This window comes from Chrysochloris asiatica, unplaced genomic scaffold, assembly GCF_000296735.1.
Source record: "Chrysochloris asiatica unplaced genomic scaffold, ChrAsi1.0 scaffold00048, whole genome shotgun sequence".
NCBI lineage: Eukaryota > Metazoa > Chordata > Mammalia > Afrosoricida > Chrysochloridae > Chrysochloris > Chrysochloris asiatica.
The window spans coordinates 18,046,118-18,064,624 of NW_006408566.1; the positions used below are offsets into that span (position 1 = coordinate 18,046,118).

The following is an 18,507-nucleotide window of genomic DNA, read 5'->3' on the forward strand; positions in this document are numbered from 1 at the left end:
CCAGACCCACAGTTCCCACACAGCATCTGGGTTCAGCACTTTTTCTTTAATATGGCTCTGATAACACTTTCTCCCAAATACTTCAAGACTGGTTGAAGGGCCTACCGTGTCTCCATAATTGCTGTGCTGGGCTCACTCTGAGCTCTTGCCATACTACATTTAATATGTCTGCTTGCCCCTCTCAATAGATTGTGGTTTCCTGGGCACAGTGATCATGTCTTCCTCATCTCTGTATCTTCAATACTCCCCACAATGCCTGGATCAGAAGAGATACTTGAAACTGTTGAGTAAATGCCTGTATTGGGCTCTAGCTCCTGTTGACTTCTCTTAGCTCATTTCAATAGTTAGACATACATAGAAGTCATTTTTCTCATCAAGAAAAAAAAAAAAGCACAACTTTTAAACACAGAAATCCAAAATAATTTGGCGCACTACCTGCCCAGAGCTCAGCCATGCCCATTTGCTGCCAAATCCACAATGGCCTTCTCTCTTCCTCCCCAGACTTACCAGTAATGTCTGCATGCATTTGCACAAAAAGGGAATTCTTGCTCAGGCCCCCACACAGGAAAAGTGTACTGATAGAGTGTCCCGCTGCTTCCATAGCCTCTATAATGTGACGGGTTCCAAACTTAGAAGAAAAGGCACAAGATAGCATCATGAGTACAGCAAAAATAGTAAAGGGCATTGAACATGTACAGTGTTGACCTAGTGCCAGACACTGCCCTTAGAGCTTTATGTACACTATTTCAGAAACCGAGACCCAGAGAGATCATGGTGCTTAGCGTCACACAGCTAATTAAGTTGGAGGGTGGGAATTCCAACACGGGCTAGCTTGACTCCAAGTCCTCTTCACCACTACACTATTTGCTTCTATCAGTAGTGACACAGTCTTGACAAAAACAATGGACAATGCTAACAGAGTTAATATTAACACCGTTCATTCAAACAAATATTTAGTACATGTCTATGGTGGCCCAAGCCTTCCATTAAGTACTTGGAATAGAATGATTTGCAACAGTTTTCAGGAATTAATCAAGTCAGTGATTCCCAGTCAGTCTTCCTTTACTGAATTCACACTACAGATGTTTGAACTTTGGAGAAGGCATGCAAACAAGTCTCTCAAAGGTGAGGCACAAGGTTTCAGGCTTCAAAGGGCTGGAATTAGTTTTCTTGTCACCTGAAACTAGATTTGCTAAGTTGTTAAGTGCCATCCAGTCTGATTCATATAGACCAAGGAGCAGCTAGTAGGTTTGAACTGACTACAGCAACACACCAGGAGTTCTAGTAGATTCCTAGGTAGCGGTTCTCTAATAATGAGGTTTCTGGAGCCAGAATCCATTCCCAGTCAGTCCTTAATGATGGAAAATCACATGGTCTGGTTGACTCAGGACTTCCCTATTTCCATTCCCTTCCCAGTGCCCTATTATCTTCCTATAATGCATTATCCTAATATTTGTCTTGCTAAGTATACTAAACTCAATAAAAACTTTGGATGCTTGAGAAGAAGGCATTGCCTTAGCTCTCAAGGTGAATTTTAACACAAAATTCTTTAGATTAATCTAGGACATTTGAATAGCTAAAAATCATACTTTGTTTGGAAGTTCAAGAACTGGAAGTTCAAAAATTAATTTTATATAAGGATTACAAACCAAAAGATGAACTGTGTATGGCATGACCTTATGGAGTCAGCTGGATGGTGACGCTTGAGAAAGTGAGTTCAGAGAGAAAGACTGTTGTTGTTGTCAGGTACCTGACTCACAGTAACCCTTTGCATAACAGAATGAAGCACTGCCCAATCCTGGGCCATCCTCACAATTGTTGTTATGTTTGAGCCCATTGCTGCTGCCATGGAGCCAATCCATTTTGTTGGGGGTCTTCCTCTTTGTCACTAACCTTTTTCACTTACCAAGCCTGATGTCCTTCTCCAAGGACTGGTTCCCCCTTGTAACATGTGTGAAGTATGCTAGACAAAGTCTCACCATAAGGAAGAGGTTTTTGTCCCCTAGGACTGTGAAGTTTTGAAGGGTAGGTCATCCTTGAAATATTTAGAGGTTGAGCAATTCAGAGGTGGAGCCGGGGGATATGTGACAAAGTTCCAGGAGCTACATAAAAGTTTTTAGTGCAAGTGTGACAAGCTTGTTGGGAAGGTGGTACTCAAGTGCACAGAGAAGACAGGAGTTTAGCTTGAGGGCAAGATGGATCAGAGGTTTCATCAAGGTACGGGAGCAGAGTCTGGGAGGAGTCCAACTCTTCACTTGACCTAAGCCCTGAGGAGGTGGGATGGAAAGCACTGGAAGTAAACTGGAGAGTTGTCTGCACTGCCCCTTGAGGTGTGTGCTGGGGAGGGACTAGCCACAGGGTCATTTGTGGAGCACAGGACATGAAATCCTGATAGCTGTGCAGTCAATGATGAAGGACTTACTGAGGAGCAAAAGGCAGCATAGTTCCAGACCAGAGGTCTTTAAAGTTCACTGAAGCTATGTGTGAATCTGGTAAGAATATGAATTAGGTGAAATTTGGGCCTTCAAAGATAATCCACAGATGAAATGTGTTTAAAAAATTAAAACATGTTGTACTGTATACGGCCAGATCCTGCTAATTGAATATGACTGATTAGCCCCAGATGTTCTTTCTTAAGTATTTTGGAGGTCACGAACCCCCTTGGGAATCTGATAAAACCTACTGACCTCTCTAGAAAAGACAATTCACATTCATAAATATATTATAAATAATTGCAGGAGGTCTACAATATCTCCCATCTGCTCCTTGGAAACCCTATACAGGGTCGCTTTAAGCCGGAACTGACTTGACAGCTTTTAACAACAACAGTGCCCTGAAGTCTACCATGGATTATTTGGTTCTGTGGATTCCATGTAATCTTAGTCTGTTCTAAGACATGAGTCTATATAGTTAAGAACACAAGTTTTGAATTAAAAAAAAAAAAAAAAAAGGTGGGAGATTCAGGTACTTCACCTATTCCTTGTATCAACCTCATACCTAGCATTTTTAACTCAATTCTCATTTTTAAAATGGGAATAATAATACCATATATACTTCTTGGAAATGATATGGGTTGTCAAAAATGTTATCATGCAACAAACAAACAAAAAATGAGGTCATGGGGTATAGCCTGCAAGGTTGTGAGGAAACATGCCCATTCATAGGGTGTTGAGTTCAGATGTGTGCGCTAGTCAATCAGTAGTATGTGATTCCAGGATACAAAATCCTTATCCTATGCAGAGAAGCCCCATTCTTTATCATCTTTCCTGTGCGGGCGCTTCAGACTGAACCTCTCATCTCTACTAGAAAAGTAACTACAAGAGGACTCCTCTCCCTCCGTAGGTCTGTTGTAGTATCTACATCATGAACAAAGAGTAATACATTCTCTTCTCCTGGGAGCAAAGCCCCAAGTAAGCATGGGATTGCCAAAACAAACCATTATCTGAGTGGTATTATACCTCCATTATTTTATATTTGTGAGTGATTTTTTTTTCCCCCCCAGAAGAGTACACTGGCCAAGATTTATATACCTTGTAAGAAATTATTTGTGACCTTCTGTTTCGCATTCCTGGTGTGGTACTGTGGGTTAATGGGCTGGACTGCAACGTCAGTTTGAACTGCAAGGTTGGTGATTCAAGCTCACCAGCAGCTTCTGGGAAACCCTATACAGGGTTGCTGTGGGGTCAGAACTGACTTGATGGCACTTAACAACGACAGCAACATTTGGACAGGAAAATCAAACTTATTGTGTGTCATTCCATCAGTTGAGTGACTAATCATTGAAATTGAATGCCTTATTGTCTTTTTAATTGAATATTGTCTTTATAAAATAAGAGAACAACAAATAACAATACATACTTTACATGGTTGCTGATGTAGACAACACATATAAAACTGGTACCCAAGTGCTCAGCCTTTGGAAAGTGCTCATAAATGAAAGCTACTGAGTACTAGCTATATACCAGGTACTCTGAAAACTGCCTGGATGGTGCAAACTGCTAATATATTTGGTTGTAAAAAAATTTACAGGTCCAAGTCCACCCAGAAACATCTTACAAGATAGGCTTGACAGTCTATTTCTGAAAATATGAATTTTTGAAAACCCTATTAAGCAGAGTTCTATCTACTCTTACAAGGAGCTCTGGTAGCGTAGTGGTTACGAATCGGGCTGCGAACCTTAAGGTCAGCGGTTCGAAACTACTAGCCGCTCCGCGGGAGAAAGATGAGGCTTTCTACTCCCGTAAAGATTTACACCCTCGGAAACCCTGTACAGGGTCGCTATGGGTCGGAACCGACTCGACGGCACTTAACAACAACATCTACTCTTACACACATGGGACCAACATGAGTTAGAATCAACTCAACAGCAACTGATAGTGAAGGGTACCCTCTAATACACTTCAGTGTCTTAGGACAAACTTGAAAACTGCTTATTGCAACCCCAATTTTTAGAGAGTTGGGAACTGAGATTAAGAGGAGTTACATAATTTGCATTAGGCAATATAGTCCTTGTGTGTGTTAGGAGTATGTGTTAGCTGCCTTTCAATTTGCATAGGAATGCCATGTAAAATGGACATTCTGGTATTTCTTAGACCAGGGACCATGGCCCACGTGATGAGCAGGCACACACATTCCTTGGGAAAAGGAAACAAGTGATCTGCATATGAGGCACTCCCATGAGAGGGGCTGTGACAGCCTGCTCTGGCACAAGCTGCATTGTGGACTGGAATTTCCCACTCGGGTGGGCAGTTAGTTACAGAGCATTCTCTTTGGGGTCCCAGACTGCAGTCTGTGTATTGCTCCTCCCTCCTTAAATGCCCCGCCAAAGGGCTTTGTGTGAAAATGATTTTGTGCTCACCTTTCTGGAAAAAATGTTTTCACAGAGAATTTAAATTAAAATTAGGCAATTCTACTGGGAATATACAGAACAAAATGCAAATGGCGAGGCTTCAAATGCAAATAGTACTCTCTAAGGGTCTTTTCTGAAAAGAAAACTATAGATGAACAGGCTATGGATAAAACTGGGTGTTTGACAGGTCTTTTAATTAAGCACGATCAAGAAGGGTTTTGCACAGTCCCAAGTGAACTTCCTTTGGATCTCTCTGTAACTTCAACCCATTCCTACAAATATCAATCACAGATATTACTATACAGAGGAATTCATTTGAGTTATGAATAATGAATAGGTGTAAGTACAATGTTTCAGTCCAATGAAATTCTTTTTCAGATGGAACATCCTGGGAAAATATCTGTTATCAGAATGCTTCATTAAGAAGCACATATTTTTTCCCCCTAAAAGATCAGCAAGACCAGATTACAATTATGGACTCTATAGTAATGTCTTACCTGAAAATGTACCTGAAATGCCTTTCCTCCATGGAATTATAAAGGTCATTATGACAATGGTGAGAATAATTAGTATCGCTTTTTAATACATGTACGGACAATTAAATACAAGATTGATTTTCACAGTGTGTGGTAGTTGGGAAAAGGCAGCTGGCTTCTCCCCCTCTTGCCTACATTAAATTTAACATTATTTAGGAATTCCTGGACTTCTGATGCAGTGCTCTTACCAGCAAGGGGACCTCTGTGGGACAACCTCAGGCCAAATTAATGCGGTGTGGCGCTGTGGGCTAATGCGTCAGAGTGCAAAGTCATTTGAACTGCAAGGTCAGTGGTTCAAGCTCACCAGTTGCTCCTTGGAAACACTATACAAGTTCACTATGGGTCAGAATCAACTCAGTGGCACTTATCAACAACAACACTTTGTAGTAAGGAACCATCATTCCTGAGATTGCCTGACAACTCATTTCTATCATGTAGCTCTTACAGAGAGATCAAAGAAAATACAGTATGGTGAAGTACATAGAGAAGCAGCTCAAGTGGGAGATAGATAGGTTCAAATTCCTACTCTATCACTCCCTGGGGGTAAGGGGGATGGTTCAGTGGCAGAATTCTCACCTCCCTTGAGGAAGCTCATTCTCAGCCAATGCAGCTCATGTGTAGCTATTACCTGTTAGTTAGTGGAGGCTTTTGAGTTGCTAAGATAATGAACAAGTTTTAGTGGAGCTCCCAAATTAAGACAGTCTAGGAAGAGTCTTGTAAACCTTAGCCAATGAACACTCTATGGCTCACTGCAGTCTGATATGCAAGTGATCATGGGGATGGTGCAGGAGGACTGGTAGCATTTTGTGTCCTTGTGCATTGGGATACCATGAGTAAGGACTGACTTGTGGACAACTACAACAGCCATCACAACTGCTCACTGGCTGTTTGACCTTGAGCAAAAGGTCTTCCCTATGTAAAATGAGGACAATCCCATCTCATCAGCCCTAAACCACAGGTAAGTGAGGCATTGTAGTGCCTGGCCCAGGGAAAGGTAGTAGTCATTATGATCATGTTTAGCCTCAGGTTGCATGCTATGTTTTAGCAGGTATTCAGAAGGTAACATCACTACTTTGATTATTTTTTTCAATGGAGGTAATCCATTCCACTATAGAAATCTTTGTACAGTAAAATTAGGAAATAAAAAAATAAAAGCTCCTCACTACTTCACATATCCATATTTTAGAATGTTGTGAATTCAAGCCCAGCTCTGCTACTTACTAGCTATATGACCTAGAGCAAGTTAATTAACTAGGCTGAGGTTTAAGGGCTCTAATCTGTAGAATGAGGATTATAACACCCATCTCATGAAGTGAAACTAGATAATTCATGCAAAGTGTTCAGCATAGAGCCCAGCACATAATTAACACTCCCAAAGCGGTATTGCAACAACAACTGTAATCATTATCACGAAACAGGATCATGAAACAATTGTCATTACTCTGAGGCATCCTTTTGCTCTCCATTTCCATTGCACTGTTCACTTCCTCTATTTTGACAGATGTTAGAATTGACTATTTTTGACCAAGTTTCCATGGATAAAGCAATTTGATTGATTATACTGAACTGGCCAAACCATTAAATCAATAAGAAGCCTGGTTCAGGAAGACACAGTCAACCTGGTCTATATGCTAAAAGGACTGTTTTAATCTAATTAAGCAATTCCATATTCCTTTGTTGTTGCATTAAAGACAATGTTTTCTTATAGAAGGAAAATTCTGCTCCCATGTTGCCCCTGGCACCTTGGACAAATCTGAGCATATGAGAAGCACATTTGTTGGTGATATTGGTAAATATGCATATAATTTTAGTATTTGAAGTAAAGCAGTTATGAAACGGATTGGAGAAATAGAATAACTAAACAGCATATAAATATGTCCATATGACATTAACAAACTGAAAAACTATAAATAGACATGCTTCTGAAAAATCAAAACTTAGTGAATTGATTTTCCTTTGGATGGTTCCCATTCTCTTTATAGAAGAGACTATGCATCACTGGATTCATTATTATTTGGGGTTCCTATCTGCTCTGAAACCTGAAAAGCCATAGTTCATTCCATCAAAATGCATTCTCTGACATATGTATACGTGTTCTGCATGCGATTTTGGGAGTTTAGAGTCTTCGTGTGGCCCACCCAAGGATCACCTTTAAAAAATAAAATTCCCTTGGACCATGTTCTTTGTTTCTAGGATTCTGTTTTCATTTTTTGATTCATCATCAATTTAGCAGTTCCTAACATTTGAAATTTAAATCGCCCTACCTTTCTAGTCATCGAAACCTCTCATTTAAGCAGCTATTTACTTAAAAACACACACTCTCATTCATATTCTAAGGAAGATTACTATTTAAAGGAATCCCATAATGATTCCTTTTGGAAAGTAAACAAGTATCTTGCATTTTAGAAATATTGATATTCGTAACAGCAGCTTTTGTTAACACAAACATACCTAGTATCTGCTTGCTGCAACTGCATTTAGAAGACACATTTGATACATAACCTCTACGACATTCAAAGAGTTGTACACTTTTCAGCCTTACGTTTTGTGAGATTATTAGAAAAGTGGGTGAGACCTTCATCAACATTTCCTTCCAAACAGACAAGTGTCTCTTTTTGGCAAGCTTTCTTTTAATTAAGAATCTTTGTCACCAAATCATATGATGTATCTTGGGGAGCATGCAGTCTAAAGCTTATGGATTGCCTAAGTCTCTTTGAAAATGGCATTAAAGTTTCTTACAGCAATGGCTTGAACTGTGGCCAGGTAGAGAATGGCAAGATTATCAAGGTCCTGGGACAGTTTCAATCCGGTGACCTGTCGGGAAGAAGAAAAGAAAAGAAGGAGATGGCCATGAGGAGCTGCCACAGAGAGAGATAGTTCCCATGAAACACATTCAGATGTGTTTTCTTGCTGAAACAAGTTCATATGCAAATCCCCTTTTAGCGAGCTGAACGTGAAATGCCTACTAAATTGTTTAATCTCCAGACCTGGGAAAAACTATCCCATTCTCCCCAAAAGAAAATGCCTTGCCTTTGAATTGAACAAAACCAAACACTATAGGAAGACTGCACGGAATTAAATAGCTTTCTTCTTTTAAAAATGCTCCTTTTTATAAAGACGGAAATCCATGAGTGACAGTGGCAACTCTAGGAAGAGATGACCTTTGCCTGGGTTCTGCTACTGTCTCAATTCAGTATAACAGCATCCAGAGGATATTCAGGATAAGATAACATGTCTCCTATAAATGTTTTAAATGCTTTACCTACTAGGAAATGGTCTGAATTCTATGGTATCCCAATGAAGTCAATCAGAACCATATGCTTATATGGATACGTCAATTTCTGAGAGTTTTCAGAACTGAACAGCATTCTGGATTTGGATGATATCTCAAGACTTGTTCACTCTCTCCCCTTCACATTTCCCATTTACTGAGGTGTTCTCTCTTTCAGGTTAATCCTAGAAAGTGCTTTCTTCAAGCCTAGCCTGAAGCCTGTTGGCACCAACATTAGAATTCACTTTAGATTTTCACATTACAAATTAACTCATGTAATATACATTTACTCAGGGAAACTCATTTGCTAGAAAAGAACATCATGAACATCATGTTTGATAGAGGGTCAGAGAAAGTGAGGAGAATTCCCAATGAGATGGGTTGACACAATAGACCCAACAATGGGCTCAAACACATCAAAGATCATGGAGACGGTGAAGGACCAGGCAACGTTTCACTGTGCTACACATCAGGATTCAGAGTCCACCAATGGCAACTAACAACAACAAGAATGTGTATTACATCCCTGGGTGTTGCAAATAGTTAATGCCCTCAACTGCTAAAGGAAAGCTGGAAGTTCAAGTCCACCCAGAGACACCTTGGAAGAAAGTCGAGGAAATGCACTTCTGAGAAATCAGTCATTGAACGCCCTATGGGATACAGTTCTACTCTGACATACATGGAATCACCATGAGCGTTAACTCAACAGCAACTGGGATTTTAGAGCGTGTGCCATGCTGAGTTTAACACAGCAGTAAGTATGTAGTTTGAAGGGGAGCTGAGTGAGCTACACAGATGCCTGCCTGTTCTTTATCTCCTAAACCCTATTTAATCATTCTCTTCAGATTTCACTGCCAACCTGGACTTGGTAGTGGTGATGGTGTTGGTGCTGGTGGTGGTGCTGGTGTAGTGGGGAGAGGTCCTGGCCTATTGTAGGCTACAAGCACCATTCAATTGTTCAAATAGAAACCTAGGATCCCTCTTCTTTGACTTTTCCCTCCCTTGCCAGATTTGACCTATCTCCAAGTTCTGCATATTTGATTGTATCCATTTCCTTCTCTTCATCCTCATTGTCACTCACTTTCTAAATCCAGGCCACCATTGGGTCCTTCCTGATAGATGAGGAAGCAAATCTCCTTGTCTCTCACTGTATTCCTCTCTACTGTCCAGCCAGTGATTATTCACAAATGTCAGTTTCATCCTTACTCTTCTGCTCAAAGTCCTCCTGGTACCTTCAGTTCACAAAGGAAATGCCTTCATGTGTCCATGTGCTCTTTCCACGAGGTCTTATTGTTTACCTCCTACTATCTACTCTTTACTTACTGTTCCTCAACTAACATCCTATACTCCACCTATTCTGAATGACTCATCTAAGTCTATTAATGAGGGGTTCCTGAACTCAGTGGTATTACCTGCTGATAGTGTTTTCTTGGTAAATAATTGTGCAACCAGATGAAATCTCTGGCTTTTATTTTGATTCACAGAAAGCTGAGATATTTGAATAAGAGACTCGAGAGGGACTTAAGGGATGTACCTTCCAAAGCCAATAACTCTATGAAGGCACATCTCTGACAAAATTATCCAGAGACCTAAACGTACATGAAAAATGTTTGAGGTAGGAGAAAACATGAACACTCACCTTACAGAACTTCATTTCATAGATGAGGAGTTAATTTGCCTCAGGGAACATAAATAATTGAAACCAAACATAAAAAGTTTGAATGTCTTATTCACCATGGTATCTTTAATACCTAGCACTGTACCTCGTACATAGTTGGAGCTAAGTAAGCAACATTCATAACACGCTCTAAATGGTGTTTGTTGCTGTTAGGTGCCATCGAGTAAGTACCACCTCATAGCGACCTCCCACACAACAGAACGAAACACTGTCTGGTCCTGCGCCAACCTCACAATTGTTTCTATGCTTGAGCCCATTACTGTTGCCATTGTGCCAACTAGTCTCATTGGGGGTCTTCCTTTTCTTCATTGACCCTCCATTTTAGCAAGCATGCTAGCCTTCTCCAGGGACTGGTCCCTCATAGTAATATGTCTGAAGTATGGGAGAAGAAATCTGGCCATCCTTACTTCTAAGAAGCATTCTGACAGTACTTCTTCCAACACAGATTTGTTTGTTCTTTTGGTAGTCCATGGTACTCCAACACCACAACTCAAATGCAACTCCTCTAACACCATAACTCAAATGCATCAATTCTTCTATGGTCTTATTTATCCACTGTCCAACTTTCAAATGCATATGAAGTTACTGCCCGATCCTGGGCCAACCTCACTATCGTTGCCACGCTTAAGCCCACTGATGCTGCCACTTGGCCAATCCATCTCTCTGGGTGTCTTCCTCTTTTTCTCTGACCCTCCATCCTACCAAAGATGATATCCTTCTTCAGCAACTGGTCCCCCCTGACAATATGTCCGAAGTATGAGAGATGAAGTTTGGTCATCCTAACCTCCAAGGGGCACTCTGGCCGCACTTCTTCTAACACAGATCTGTTGGTTCTTTTGGCAGCCTATGGCACTTTCAATATTCTCCTCCAACACCATAACTTAAAAGCATGAATTTTTCTACAGTCTTCCTTACTGTCCAGCTTTCACATGTATATGAGATTATTGAAAATACCATGGCTTGGGTCAGGTGCACCTTAGTCTTCAAGCTGACATCTTTGCTCTTCAACACTTTTAAAAGGTCTTGTGCAGCAGATTTGCCTAATGCAATATGTAATACATCGGTTGATTTCTTGACTGCTGCTTCCATGAGTGTTGATAGTTGATGCGAGCAAAATGAAGTCGTTGACAACTTCAATATATTCCCCATTTATCTTGATATTTTTTGGTCTAGTGGTGAGGATTCTTATTTTCTTTACAATGAGGTGCAACTGGTATAGATGAGTGATAATTCAATGTTCCTTTTTCCCCCCTTCTGAATGTCACTGTGTCTCCGAATGTCCTATCTTTCTGTGACAATTTATAACATTAGAGCTGAATGATAATTACTACCTGACCTCCTCACACATTCACCAAGGGAAGGAGATATTTTCCAAGGCAGAATAACACCAGAAGAACACGTCTTGTTGCTTATTCTATGTTCTCAATCCTTCCTCCTCTCAAGCCCCTCCATACACACTTATTCTTTCTCATGAGATGGAGACGTAGACTGTCACATCCTTCTCCTGTAGTGTTTGGTGCACTACAACTGCTGACTTTTTGGTACTTAACCAATATGCCATCAGGGCTCCTTATGTGCACATAGGTGACACTGAGTAAATGTTTATTTTTTGTCTTTTAATAAATGTTCTTTTTTTTCTCTCTCTCTTGAATGGTACAAAGGGCTCAGTTCCATTCATTAACTGGGTATTACTCAAAGGAAATTTTCTGTTGAGTTCTTTCACTTCCTCATTTCTTCAAGTTGCTTTAGCAATTCTATGCTCAAGAGCAAGTTTCAGAGTTTATTCTCACATCCATTTTTGTCTTTTCTGTTTGTTTAATGACCTTCTGTTTTCTTCATGTATAATGTTCTTGACGTCATACCACAATTCTGGCTTTTGGTCACTAGTATCTAATGCATTAAATGTGTTCTTGAGATAGTATCTGAATTCAGGTGGGATTACTCGGTGTCATAGTTTGGCGCTTGTGGACTTGTTTTCATTTTCTTCAGCTTTAACTTAAACTTGCAAAGGAGCAATTGATGGTCTGTTCCACAGTTTGCCCCTGGCCTTGTTTTGTATGATGATATTGAGCTTCTCCACCATCTCTTCCCAGAGATGTAGTCAATTTGATCCCTGTGTATTCCATCTGGTGAGGTCTCATGTGTATAGTCACCTTTTATGTTGTTGAAAAAAGGCTATCTGCACTGAATAAGTCATTGATTTTTAAAATTCCATCATGTAATCTCCTGACAAATTTCTATCACTAAAGCCCTATTTTCCAATTACTGATCATTCCTCTTTGCTTCCAACCTTTGCATTCCAATCACCAGTAGTTATCAATGCATCTTGATTGCATGTTTGATCAATTTCGAACTGAAGACATTGGTAGAATTTAATGTTATCATCACTGGTTAGTGCATAAATTTAAATAATAGCGTAACTAATTGTTTTTCCTTGTAGACATATGGATATTATCCTGTCACAGACAGCACTGTCCTTCAAGATAGATCTTGAAATGTTCTTTTAGATAATAAATATAATACTATTCCTCTTCATTTGTCATTTCAGGGAGAGTAAACCATATGACTGTCTAGATCAGAATGTCCAATACCAGATCAGTTCATCTCACTAATGTCTATGATATCAATCTTTATGCATTCCATTTTCTTTTTGATGACTTCCAATTTATGTAGATTTGTACTTCTTACATTGGATGTTCTGATTATTAATGGATGCTTGTAGCTATTTCTTTTCATTTTGAGTTATGCCACATCAGCAAAGGAAGCTCCTGAAGTTTTTCTCTGTTCATATCATTAAGGTCAACTCTCCTTTGAGGAGGCAGCTCCTCCCCAGTCATATTTTGAGTGCCTTCCAACCTGAGGGGCTCACCTTCCGACACTGTATCAGACTATGTTCTGCTGCTATCCATAAGGTTTTCAGTGTCTGGCTTTTCTCCTTCCTAGTTTACATTAGTCTGTGAGCTTCTCTGAAGCCTGTCTACCATAGGAAACCCTTCCAGAATTTAAAAAATGGTGGCACAGTTTCCATCATCACAGCAACACACAAGCAACCATGCTATGACAAAGTGACACATAAATGGTGGTGCTGCTACTTGGTAGCTATAAAAAATTGGGTACATTTCTTAATGTTTTAAGACTTTTCTGGAATCATAATCAAATGCCCAGTCCCTGAGATCTCACTCTGACTTACTAAGCCTTTGGTGTGGACCTACTGATCTGCAGAATCAGCATTTTTCACTAGCTCCTGATGCACAACAAATGATGGGAACTATTGCTCCAAAGCTTGTATTGGAAGTATAGGTTCATTGACCCTAGGAGGATTCAAAAAAATATGTGGAAAAATGGAATTAAAAGATAGTGGAATTTTCCCACATTTTTTTTTTTTTTTTTTTGCAGCAAACTTGTATATATATTTCTATGGAGCCAATGTTTACAAAGGACACAAAATGTGATCCCCATATTTGGGATTTTTGTCATCAGACCTTGACTTGGGTTCCCACAACTCAGGATAATTTGTTGAAAGATTTTCAGAACACAGTGAAGCAGCACAAATGCTCGATTAGCTTTATCAAGAAAGAAGGAGGAACTTATGGGCAGAATGAAGAAGATCAGATAAAAATTGATACCAAATCTCTGGAATGGGAGAGAGCTTAGAGCACAGGTGTAAGATAGTCAGCAGTCTGGAAGATAAATGGGACAACTCTCCCCAAGATGATTTAGAGGTTTCAGAAAGTGTCAGGAATCTAAGCTGAAACTTGGTATTGCTAAAGATACACCCAGAAATTGGAAAAACAGGTGAGTGTGCTAACATAACAGGAGAAGAAGAATTCTAACTATTTCCCCACAAGATTCTTGTTACCTATTTATTCAAATACTCATATTAACATTTAGATACTGCTTAGGTACTGGCTTAAAGAGACTTTACAGATGAACTCAAGTTGGTAATCAGCTGATTTTAAAATAGAGAAATTCTCCAGGATTACCCAAGTGGGTCCAATAGAATCACATAAGCCCTTAGAAGTAGAAGAGGTAGGCAGTAGAGACAGTAAGAAAGATGCAGCAAGAGGATGTCTAAGAGAGTTAAAGCATGAGAAGAACTTCACTCCACAGTTGCTGGTTTTGAAGGTGGAGAGAAGAAAGCCAAAACCCAAGGAATGTGGGTAGCCTCAAGAGCTGAAGAATACCCTTGTATGACAGTTACCAAGGAAACATGGGCCTCAATGTCAAGTGCATGGAACTGTATAGAGTCAGGAACTTGAGTGATAGTGGAGGCAAATTTTTCCCAGAACCTGCCAGGCAGAGCCCTTGATTTTGGCCTTGTAAAATCTGGGTCAGAGAAAACAGCAGAGCAACCTGGATGTCTGACCTACAGAACCGTGAGATAAACTTGCATCATTTTAAGATGCCTTTTAAGATGATAGTTTTAATTGCTCATCAGAAGTCTGGAATACTTCTCAGAAGCGAGGATGGTGAAAGAAACTTAGACTCACATATTTTGGACATGTCTTTAGGAAAGATCAGTGGCTAGAAAAAGATATCATGCTTAGTAAAGAAGAAGATCAGCAAAAATGAGGGAAATTCACTATACGATGGATTGACACAGTAGCCACAACAATGGATTCAAACATACCAATAATCACTAGATGGCACAGGACCAAGCAAAGTGTCCTTTTGTTACACAGAAGGTCATCATGAGTCAGAACCAAGTGAGTGGCAACAAATAGCAACAAGAAATATAGGATAATTTATTATAGTAACAATAGAAAATTAATATATACACTGCGACTAGATGATGGATTGACATGCTCCCTCATTCTATCCTACTCTGTTGTTAAACTCTACAATACACAACACTAGTCTACTTGGTGTCTTCTAAATGTACTAGGCACTATGCGTCTCTTCTGTTCCATGCTCGGCTTTTCATGTTCTATGTCTAAGCTTTTTGATATACGCATGCATAAGTATCTCAAAGCTGTTTTGGACAGTTGCCTTGGTCACTAATTTCTGCTTCCTAACTTTATCTTGGGTTTGAATGCCATCATGGAACCCATGGTTGGCCCTCCATTCTTTTCCTTCCCATTATTTACCTCTTAGATCTTCTTAGCAGATTTTTAACTAATTCACTGTTCAATTTTTTACCTTGGGAAGGACTTGTGTGCATAGTCTAGTCCCTTGGTTTTACTTGTTATTTGGCCCATAAAAGAAAAATGAAAAGCAATTTAAGAGTCATAGAAATGAGGGAGACAATGGCAGGCATGTTAAAAGCAGAGAGGGAATGAGGAAAGATCTAGGTTGTTTCTGACCCCAAAAGAAAAGAAATGACTTAGGTTTGAACTGATTAGGTTTGAATCCCACTTCTGCTCCATTCGTCTCTGGGTAAATTATTTAAACTCTATGAATCTGTTTTCTTTTCAGTGGGCCAGGAACATTACCCTGAAAGTTATTATGAAAATTGGTGATGACACATGTGAAGCATTTAGCATGGTGCCTGGCACATCATGGGTCCTTAAAAAAAAAAGTAGTATTAATCACCCAACCACCTGGTAAATTCGTCACTTTATTAAGACAAAAAACCTCATAATCAGACAATAAGTTAACTGGCACTGAAAAAAATGAAACTTTGTTATAGAATTTGTTTTTTCATGCACAAAACAATATATAAAAAATGGCTGAAGGGGAACAAACAAGATGGAGGATCAGGTAGAACTGCAGTGAGAATCTCCATCAGCAACAACACAGAATACAGGATCAAGCAGGATCAGAGGATGGTCCCAGAACTCTGAACCACATATAAAGGAATATTTGGAAAGTTGGAAGGCTTACAGCCAGTGGAATTTGTAGCAGAATCAAGAAATCTAGTGCTTCCTAATCCAAGGCACTCAGCTGCTCCCTGAGTGACCATCTTGGGTGAGACTGAACGGGGGAAGGATCAGAGAAGCTATGGACGCCTGACAGAACTGCAGAGATAAAGGTGTGGACACTCTTTTTTTTTGTATCTGTTCATTGGTCTCTTGCTGTCTGCACACCTCCATTCTGGTGACTAAAGGGGGTGCCTGAGCGAGTAGGCACCCACCCCCAGAGGGTTATGTTACATATGTGCACAGATCTCCTCAAAATTTAAAGGGACAGTTTCCACTTAAAACCAAACAGCAGTGCAAAATGGCCACAGCTGGCCCTGAACTGTTTATCACTAGGAGTAAGGCCCAAATGGGGATTGTGGAATAGGGCAGACAGACTAAAAAGGAAACAGGCCAAATCTCTCAATATTACTAAGATAGAAGAGCAAGCAGAAAAAGGATAAAAAATCTGAAGAAGGCCTAAGATTCATGTTGGACAATATCAAGAGGAATAACTTAAGAATTATTGTCATTCCAGAACAGGAAGAATCACACAGTACACAGAGGAGATAGTTGGAAGAGCTTTCTGGAAGAAAATTTCCCTAACATCCTGAAAAGTGAAAAGATAAGCATTCAAGAAGCTCAACGAACCCCATGAAGGATAGACCCTAAAAGAAAATCACCAAGGCATATAATAATCAAGCTCTCCAAAATCAAAGATAAGTAGAGAATCCTGAAAGCATCTAGGGAAAAGTAAAGTGTAACATCCAAAGGCAAGCAAATCAGAATAAGCTTGGATCTCTCAAAAGAAACCATGCAGGCAAGAAGACAATGGGGAGACAGAAAGAAAAGTAAAAAAAAACTACCAACCAAGAATCATCTACCCAGCAAAGCTGTCAATCAAATACACAATTGTGTAATAAAAAAATTCCAGGATAAACAGAAACTAAGGATTTTGCCAAAGCCAACCCTGAGTTGAAAAACATCCTAAAGGGAGTACTGTGGACAGAGAACCAACAGAGATTGACATACGTAGCAGCATCATCCAAAACTCAATTGACAAATGGAAGAGTCAAGAACAGAATAAAATGAAAAGAAAAACTTTAGAGGATCTGGGAGGTCAGTCTATGATCAAAACAATTACAATGTGAAAGAAGGTAAACACAGAGAACAGAAATCCAAGTGGTGAGATGGTCAGGTAGATTACAGAATAAAATATACTGTCTTAAATGGAGGGGAAAGTTAATGGACTATAAGGTAACCACAATGTTGGGTTTGGGGTTGGGGTTTAGGGGGAGGTGGAGGAAGGCGACGGTAAAGCACAGGGTAGGCAGACACATCATAGTTCGGGTGTTGGGGAGGGCAATACAAGAAAGGGGAGGAGGTGGAAGAACAAGGTAGATAGGGGAACACTGACAGGTTTGCATGGGATAAGTGGGACAGAGGCAAATAGTGATGCATGTTCAAACTTGGAACAACAGGGCTCTGTGATACAGGGATCAAGGCATAGTTTGAAGAGGGGAAATAATACTAAGATACTTGACTGTCTTATGAATATTGGTTTCCCTAGCCTACTATTGTAAAATAAACATTTGAGTCAGATAGAAAGGAATGTCGGGAAACATGATTACAGAAAACTTGTAAGCCCGTCTTCAGCCTATAACTGACTGGAACACCTAAAAGGCGTTCTAGAACTTGCCCAGTGAAATAAGCCTTTTGTGGAGCCTTTGTACAGTATAGGACCTTAGGTGGAATCCTGAGTCCTATCCAGAACCTTCTGAGGTGGGACATTTCTAATGGGCTTGTCCATTAGAAAGGACAAGCAGACCAGCCTGGAACAGCCAGAGTGACAGAAGATGCATCTTCAAAGAAAGATCATCAGGAAAAACCCAAAACAAAAATGTAAGTATGACTGGCTACTATGAGAATAAGCAAGCTGTTCACCGGGAAGCCATCAAGGCAAGCAATCAAGTTCCTTCAGGACAAACCCCCCTCTAAGACTGAAACTCAAAGGGAACATCCTTCCTGGGGTTCACTGAGCAGGCAAGTAAGCTTCCTGGTGACCACATTGGTCTACTGGTGAGTGGAAGAGGGGGCAATGAAAAAATGGGCTGAGTTCAACCATGGTTCATTGACTCCCGTTGACCTGGAGACGAAAGCAAGAAGAGGGAGGGCTGGTTAGTCCAAACTGTGGTGAGACCTGGGGACACCTAAGCCCATGGACAATGACATAGCCACAGAGGACTAGAGCTGAGAGTGAAGCATCCAGCTGATATGAAATGAAGGGAGATACACAAGAACACCCAAACTTGCAGATAGTACTCCATGGCTTGATA

The 18,507-nt window shown here is 40.2% G+C and overlaps 1 protein-coding gene across 3 annotated transcripts in view; it reads right to left on the minus strand.

The window, feature by feature from the left end:
• Positions 1-18,507, minus strand: part of FGGY (FGGY carbohydrate kinase domain containing) — a 677,880-nt gene that overhangs the window by 136,811 nt on the left and 522,562 nt on the right. For 2 of the 3 annotated variants that reach the window (XM_006862488.1, XM_006862487.1), the window contains 2 exons: positions 8,125-8,199; positions 508-628 (listed from right to left, as the gene is read on the minus strand). In XM_006862488.1, the coding sequence (XP_006862550.1) occupies positions 508-628; positions 8,125-8,199 (196 nt within the window). Of the gene's footprint in view, positions 1-507; positions 629-8,124; positions 8,244-16,485; positions 16,510-18,507 lie in introns of all 3 variants that reach the window. The other variant, XM_006862486.1, reaches the window with a different exon arrangement.